Source organism: Triticum aestivum, chromosome 1D, assembly GCF_018294505.1.
Source record: "Triticum aestivum cultivar Chinese Spring chromosome 1D, IWGSC CS RefSeq v2.1, whole genome shotgun sequence".
Taxonomy (NCBI): Eukaryota; Viridiplantae; Streptophyta; class Magnoliopsida; order Poales; family Poaceae; genus Triticum; species Triticum aestivum.
In genome coordinates, this window is record NC_057796.1 from 23,603,416 (window position 1) to 23,611,455 (window position 8,040).

The 8,040-nt window shown below is 41.4% G+C and overlaps 1 protein-coding gene across 1 annotated transcript; it reads right to left on the reverse strand.

Moving 5' to 3' along the window:
• Positions 1-266: 266 nt before the first annotated feature.
• LOC123163815 (protein SAAL1) lies at positions 267-6,788 on the reverse strand. Its single transcript, XM_044581201.1, has 11 exons — positions 6,353-6,788; positions 5,530-5,624; positions 5,219-5,372; positions 4,486-4,551; positions 4,254-4,393; positions 3,388-3,514; positions 2,388-2,533; positions 1,540-1,675; positions 1,124-1,208; positions 744-988; positions 267-603 (listed from the first exon to the last, which is right to left on the reverse strand). The coding sequence occupies exons 1-11, from the start codon at positions 6,668-6,670 to the stop codon at positions 484-486; spliced, it is 1,632 nt and encodes a 543-aa protein (XP_044437136.1). The 5' UTR covers positions 6,671-6,788; the 3' UTR covers positions 267-483.
• Between the last annotated feature and the right edge of the window lie 1,252 nt (positions 6,789-8,040).

Here is an 8,040-nt window from a genome sequence, read left to right on the forward strand (position 1 = left end):
AGTAGCTGCGTTTGTGCCTTTACAACGGTGCTATTTGATTCCAGTCAAAGAGGGTACAGTATTTTCACCAAGAAGTAAGAGAAAACTGGCATTCAAACGTAGCGATAAAAACCACATCTGCATCCATGTCTCAGGTTTACATATCGGTTCGGATGACAGAAATAGTTTTTACCCAGAAAACAAAAACTTTAGGCCAAATTTGCGATTTATCAAACTTGGCAATCGGCCACCCCCCCCCCCCCCCCCCGCCCCAAAAAAAAAGCTCTATCACCACCCATGCCCAAAACTCGTATATCCCCACCCATGCCCCTAGTTAATCTCCATTCGCCGATTTTCTTTACAGGTTGCAGTAGTCTGAAACGACAGTAGATTATAACCGACTCCCGGTTCCAAAATCACAGCGGCCAGATGGCGCATTCTCTCTCAGGTCAGCACCGTTGATTACAAACCGCAGCAAGCTTGTCAGTGGAGTGGGGTTTCTGGTTAGCAGAGCGCGTTCTGGCAGTAGCTCAGCACCTTCCGAGCATTGTCGATGGCGTCTTCGTTGCCCTGGGAGGGCTTCTCCTCGATCCATCTCACCATGAAGAAGGAGATTGCCATGAGCTGTTACAGATATTTTGTAGCATAGGAAAAACAATGCGATTGCTGCTGCCGAGATGTATCCCATCATGTTAGTTTGTAAATGTAGCTTAAGATCTAGACTTCCATGAAGGTCAACTTGTATATATTGTTTTAAAGGATACACATGTCGATATCCATCCCTTCAGGAGAGCATCCTCAGGTGTCACCTGACTCTCGAGGTCAGCTTTGATGAGGCCGAACTTGCCTGAGAACAGAGACGCAAACTGGTCGAGGGACGAGGAGTTCAACCCAGTTCCTTGCACTTGTGCCAGAATACACGATAAGATACTCCAAAGTGCATATCGAGCTTGGTCATCATCAGGGACCTCTGGAAGAACTTCAAGTAGGCCCTCCAGGAACGGTAAATCTGAAACAATTGAAAGGCTGGATCACTGTAATGGCACTAAATGGAAACATTGATTTCAAGTCATGCAGTGCACTGCTTAGCAAATACGATAGTTGCTTAGAAAATAAGATAAGTGCTAACAAAAAATGTGCCTACCATGGGATATCTTAGGCACCAAATGCTTTCCATCTGTCAAAATATTTGATATTACAATCACCACTGAAGCGCAATAGCTTGCAACCTGAAGAAGAGTTTGTGAATAAGAATACAATTACCATGCTTGACTTGCAAGGGTGGGGACTCACAAGAATTAATGCAAGGTGAATTTTGCCAAATGTAAAAATGGAAGAGGCAAGGAATGTTTCTTCAAATTTCCGGAAAAAAAATTCATGACTTACTGACAATCAAAAAAATAGGAACAGCTTGCTTGTTAAGAGTTATGAGTTGGTCAAGCTAACAATTCGGTACTAAGGAGGCAACAGCATAATGCATTTCTTCCAAAATGTATGAACCAGAATTCGACTGGGCTGATGAACAAATATATGAAATGGTAGCGGTGGCAACATGCTCACCTCAACTTTATCAGGCGACTTGATCATGTTAACTAGCACTTTAATCAGCCGGTCATTCGATGTCATTGCCTTTGAAACACAGTGTATGGCTGATAATTCTTCCATGAAGTGAAGGATCAAATCAAGAGAACCCTTTCTGAAACGTGTTAATAAAAAGGTAAGGTGAATCCATTACTGTCCCAGGTTGTTAATTCAAAATTCAAAAACAAAGAAGGGTTATCGCAGTGACAGAGAAATGCAGCTACAGTCCTATTAAATTAAAACTAGGAAGTGGGAATGTAAGAAATTTAAAATGCTCAGACAATATTATTGGAAAACAACAAATGGCCGCATCTCAGAAGACAGGTTAAGGACCAAAACTTTGCCTGGAAGGCATGAATATAAAAAATATTCTATGAAGCTTTAAGGATCTCTTTGAAACAATGACTTTAAACAGGACTATGGAGGATTCAAATCCTTGAGGGTTCCTTACACAACTGTTTTGGGAGCTTCAGCATTCAGCCCATAATCGAACTGAATGCCATAAATCTCCAGAGAAATACCACATATCCAAACAGGCCCTTAGGTGTTTTTCCTATGATTTCTTCTTAAACTACAGAAAATTTACCAAATACTCCCTCCAATCTAAAATGTAAAGTGTATTAGTTTTTCAAAAGGTCAAACGCTTTTCTATTTGACCAAACCTAGATAAGTTTGACTTTCTCAAAATTAATACACCTTGCATTTTGGATGGAGGGAGTGCATAGGAGAAGCTTCCATGATACATTGAACAATAATAGTTCAAAATCTGTAACAGATAACTTTTATAAAATGAAAATCTTGCCGAATTTCAAGTTAGTTCAACATACCTGTCTAGCTTCTCATCCGGTGGTCTTTCAATCTCATTTGTTAGTAACCCAATAACACGGTCAACTAAACCCAGTTTAAGCAAGGGCTGGATAAGTATAGCAATCACATCTCGATTATCAATGACAGTTGATAGGAAGTCAATGATCTGCAACCAGTAATTCACATAAGAAATAACCAAACAGTTGAACACATGCAAATATAAAGGATGGACATTTTTCAGCTGAACCATAGTATAATAAGATGAAAGTAGTTGTGATAGTTCGGCTGGGCTGACAATTTCAACCAAATCATACAACACATAACAATAGGCAACATTAGTTTTACAGTATAATTGTAGGAAAGTAAAGGCTTTCACTGCTATAGAAGTTATTGTAGAATGATAAGCAAATAGATGCTAGTTCAAAGACCATAAGACCTCTGCAGCTAAAAGTTTGATAAAATTGCAATTTGCAGTCACATGTTTCTCAAGAGTATCAACTGTTACCAAAATGCAGTCAAAAAAATTCAGATATTCTCCTAAGAGAAGAATTTTCACAGAAGAGAACCAAGCAATTGCCATGGATAAAAAAGGACCTCATTCTGACCAAGGATAATTCTACATTGTTCAGATAACATGGATATAGTAGCAATGAGTAAGACTGGACCATACAACTAAGAAGTGTTTGGGAAGATGAAACAATCCATAGAAACTATTCGATGACGACCTTCTTGAAACTACCTCAGGATATGGTGAACAGATAAAAGAGTTAAGCAGGCAAACACACATGCCTAACCATCACATATAGAAGAATGAGCTAAGATGATTCAAATCATTTATGTTACACAAGTCCTACAAAAGAAATATAATGTATCCATATATGTCAAAATTCAATTTAAAAAGAACAAAAGTCACTAAAGTTGCGTGGACCAACTCTACGGATTAGTCACAACAAGTTGCATATACAAATTCAGTACAATACGCAGTCACAACAAGTTGCATATACGAATTCAGTACAATACCTTTTCAAGTAATGTAGTACTATCTGTCTTCCCAACTATCAGTAGAATACGTGAAAGAATCTCATCAGGTAAAAGAGCTTGAGCCCAAGAAACAGATGCACTGGACTGAAGAATGGCAGCCAACAACCTGTCTAAGAAAAAATGTGTGAGGATGCACCACTGATGAAATTTAGCAGCAATACTCATTCCAACTATCTCGGGGTGTAAGAATTTTGTTTACAGACAGTAACACAAGTCAAAATAAGCAAAAAAGAACAGAGCATAGATGGAACTTCTCAGTTCTCATTGTCTACAACTCAGAACAATTAGAAAGCAGCTTCTCCAAGTTTTGAACATCGACAATAGAAAGTTAAATTATCAAGAAAAACAAAATCTAAATTTACTTAGCTCCTATCCCCCAAATGATTAATAACATAAGTACATAACCTACTAACACAGTTGAAAAATGATTATATTTTTGCAAAAGTGCTGTATGTTCAAGCATTTTCATCCACAACTTCTGATTGATTGGGTATGTCCAAATGTAGGTATGCATGTAACATGTGATGTAAGTATGTGTAGTTTTGCATTTGGGCATTTGCATAGTTATGTGGTAAAATTGAATGGGTATCTGGCCAATACAAAATGCACAAATTCAAGAACATAAATAATATATCAACATGGTAATCGTGTGTGTGCTGAGCTAAACTACCCAGATCTATTTCACATGATATAAGACTTAAATTTCACGGGATGAAATATCTTGCAATGCTAGAATAGTAAATAGCTTGTCAAACGGCTGATAAATAAATAATAAAAAAATTGGTTCTAAATAATAACTTTGAGTCCGGCAAAAAAAAGAAAACATAATCCCAAAGATACCCAACCTGAATGTTTCAGAAAGGCATCTAACATGATTTAGAAACAATTGCTCCACGACAGTTGCAATTAAACCATTTTTCAAAGAGATTGCAGCAACTAGAGATTCATGACAGACTAAGTTTCCCATGATTCCAAGACAAATTTCCTGCAGGAACAAAAGATTCAAAGAAACAAGATACTTTAATAGATGCTTAGCAAAAAGAGAGGAGGTAGCAGTAGAGGAAAATTTCATTTCACCTTCACCCTAGAAGAATTTGCCGTACGAAGGTTTTCCAAGAGCACTTCAATCACAAGGTTATTAATCTACAAGGGTTAAATATAATGTGTTGTTAGCAGCAGAAGATGCACAATTACTAAGGTATAAAGGAAGGTGGGTAATTCTGTTTATTATGCCTTAATTTCCTTTTGTAGTTCTTTTGAACACTTGATTTGCTCTTAGATCAATTAGGATTTAGGAGAAATACTTTTGACTTACTGCAACCTGGCCATTCTTCCATTTAAAATGTTTGTTAGAATTAGCATGTTATTATGACATAAGCATTCACACTACATGTAGCTATCACCAGCAATAATTTATATGGTTCACAAATTATAGTAAAGAATTTGCTACAATAAACTGATACAGAACAAAATTCAGGGCCAGGAAGATAAAATATAAGCACAAAGGAGCTACAAAACTAAAGGAATGAAACAGTTACAGTTATCGACCTTAACTTTTTGCTTATTTACTACTAATTGATCTAACAAGCCAACCACATCGTATTAAAATCCAGGATATCCAAACAATGTCTAAAGCCAGTGCAGATAAGGCAATCAAAATCTCTCACACTTCCTGCTTGCTAGTATCTTGTTCAGTAAAAAATTGAGCAGCAATAAACAAGTTTCATATAGCAGAACAGTCCGCCTTTTCTTTATGACAAACCTATAGAAGAAATACATCCTTCTACAAGAGAATGATGCAGATAAATACCATAAGTTCTGCTTGAGGTGTACTAGCCGCAAGTTCCCACAGAATATAACCACGCTCTTCCCACTGATCCTTAGGACTGACACTCCTTTCTTCTGGAAGACCCTGCTTGTCACTTTTCTCAGAAGGATCCGTGTTATCCGGTTGCGTTGAATCCCTGTCATCAGAATTGACCCTTTGCTTGTCACTTTTTGCATGAGGTAGACATTATTAGGACAACCAGGTCGCTTTAATAACAGCATTCATTGCTAAACAAACGTTATGGGGGGGGGGGGGGGGGGGGGGGGGGGGAAGAATCTGGAAGTACCACTCACCCGAACTCTTTCTCCAAACTGGACCCCTTAGGTATTAGTTGCCTTATAAGAGAGATAGTATAGCTTGGATCAACTGTAGTTGTCTCCTCAAGTGACTGCAGATAATTACAACCAGAAGATTGAACATTAAGTCAACACGATATTACTATAATTCCAAGGGAGCATGTTTGGCAACTATTTACGACTTCCTGACAAGGCATCTAAATGAAAATATTGATGACAAAGCAACTAAACAGGGCAACTAAGCACAAATTGCGAAAACTATGTACATTAAAGTTTCATATTCACGATAAGCAGTTGCTTGGTAAGTAAACTCCAGTTGTAGTGCCATATTCATAGTAGTCAGCTGTAAATGCAAATTGGCATCATCTAGAAACAATTGCTCCAAAAACGCTTCAATTAAACCCCAGTTGTAATAACAGATTTGGGCGTCTAAACATAGTGGCAGTTCTCAGCCGTAAATGCAAATTGCATGGCCCACAAATCACAATAGCAAAGCAAATGCAAGATGGATGTTCGTGTTCCCCAGGAATTCACCCTCTGTCCCATGGATGGAGGAGGATTCAACCAGCATCGAGCACAACGTGCCGCGCGGGCTGTCCTCGCTCACCCTGAGGCGCGGAATCGCTTGGTTATTCTAACAACAGCGGTCACCCTCGAAGCGCGCACCAACCGCTCGACGGAATGCTCGCGAGAGCGAGGGAAATGGAAACCACGCGAGCGACGCAAAAACCCTCGTCGCGCGGCCGCAGAGGGAAGGGCACGCGAGGCGGGGAGATGGGGTGGGAGGCGAGGCGAGGCGAGGCGAGGCGAGGCCGCGTACCTCTTCCTCCGCGGGCGCGAACGGCAGGTGCGTCGGGGCGTCCTCCTCGTCCTCGTCCTCGTCTCCCTCCTCCTCCTCCCCGTACCCCTCCTCCTCCTCGTCCTCGTCGTCCTCCGTGGTGTCTCCGCCCTCTTCCTGGTCGTCCTCCGGCTCGGGCGCGTCGTCCTGCCCCGCCTCGACTGCTCCGCTGGCGCCCTCTTCCTCCTCGGAAGAGCCCGGCGACGCCGGAGCGTGGTGATCGGGGCTGGTTCGCTCGCCCGCCGCGTCCAGCTCCCGCGGCGGCTCGGGCTCGTCGTCCTTCCCCGCTCCGCCCGCCATGGGAGCTTCTTCGGCGGTGGCGGGCGTGGGCGAGAGGAGAGGAGAGGAGAGGAGCGGGGGTGGCGAGGCCGTTCGACTGCGAGGGCGCACGCAATGCGGAACGGGAGCGTAGGTCTGGTTTAATAATTGCACGAAAACCCCACCCAGACGCAGAGCGTTTGGGCTTTTCACAGGGCCGGGCCGCGGCAGGGCGTTTGGGCGGCCAGCGGGTTTTGGCCTGGCCCTGATAGTCCTTTGCTTTTTTTTTTCTGAGGTGGTCCTTTTTTCTTTTCTAGAAAACTTGCAATCCTGTTTAAAAGAAGCTAAGTTCAAGCTATAAATGGACTTCATTGATTATAAGATTGATGCTTGTTCTCGTCTTTGTAATATAAATACTCATCTACTAGCTGGTTATGGTTCGAGGGATATGATCGACAACCAACATATTTGGCTTACTGATCTACCCCGAGATGTAAGCGGTGTTGTGGCCGGCAATATTGACGGACCCACTAGTTAATCGAATGAATGGTGTTTCACGTCAAATAAAAGAATTTATAATCGGCTCGGTTCGGGCTAAATATTAGTCAAAGAGACACGCTCCTGGCGTTTTAATGTGACTTTGGTAAAACTACTATATAGCATTGAAATGGTTTGCAAAGTATTAAGTCTGAATCGATGCAAACCCTTTTGTGATCATGGTGGACGCTTAGGGGGTTCGGTGGTTCATACTACCAATTTGTTTATGATGATGGAGTTGCTTCTTGTAAAGAATGGTATAAATCTATGTTAATTTTCCTAAAGCGATAAAACCAAATAAATATTTTTCCTATATTTATGAACGTAGATGCGGAGGGGGCGCTGCGAAATCTGGTGGGAGGCGATGCTCGATTTACCCAGTAAAGGCATGCAATCAAATCAGATCGCGTCTAGGAGAAACTTGCCTTATCGGAATTAACACAAGGGTTCTAGAGGTGGGGCGCGGGGTTGCCACTTCAGGTCTTGGTGGCAAATTTTCTGCAAATCAACAACTATTTTACAACATCTGATAATATATCCACCCATTTTTATCATCAAAAGTATTAATCTCTTGCATGAGTTTATTCTTATCTTACCATGAAGTGGCAATAACTCATGCCACAAATGAGCTGCTGGAAGAAGTACTTAGCCTTCAGGAACAAGGCAACCATCAGTTACACGAAGCGGTACAAAAAATGGACACAGGCAATGAACCGCCTGAGATAGTGTAAGTGAGTCATGGTTAAGCAGCTGAAAACGGTCTAGTTAGGTAGTAGTGGAGCAGCAGCAAAAGCATCGCCCAAATACTTACCATGAAGCAAACTAACAAATGATCCTGCACTGTAAAAAAATGATCCGGAGACACAAATCCCAAT

Coding starts and splice junctions, on each gene's coding strand:
- LOC123163815 (XM_044581201.1), bottom strand. CDS start 6,670: ATGGCGGGCGGAGCGGGGAAGGACGACGAGCCCGAGCCGCCGCGGGAG. Junction 5,373..5,529: donor AGTTTGGAGAAAGAGTTCGG/GTGAGTGGTACT, acceptor TTCTGATGACAG/GGATTCAACGCAACCGGATA. Junction 2,534..3,387: donor GTACTACATTACTTGAAAAG/GTATTGTACTGA, acceptor TACTGGTTGCAG/ATCATTGACTTCCTATCAAC.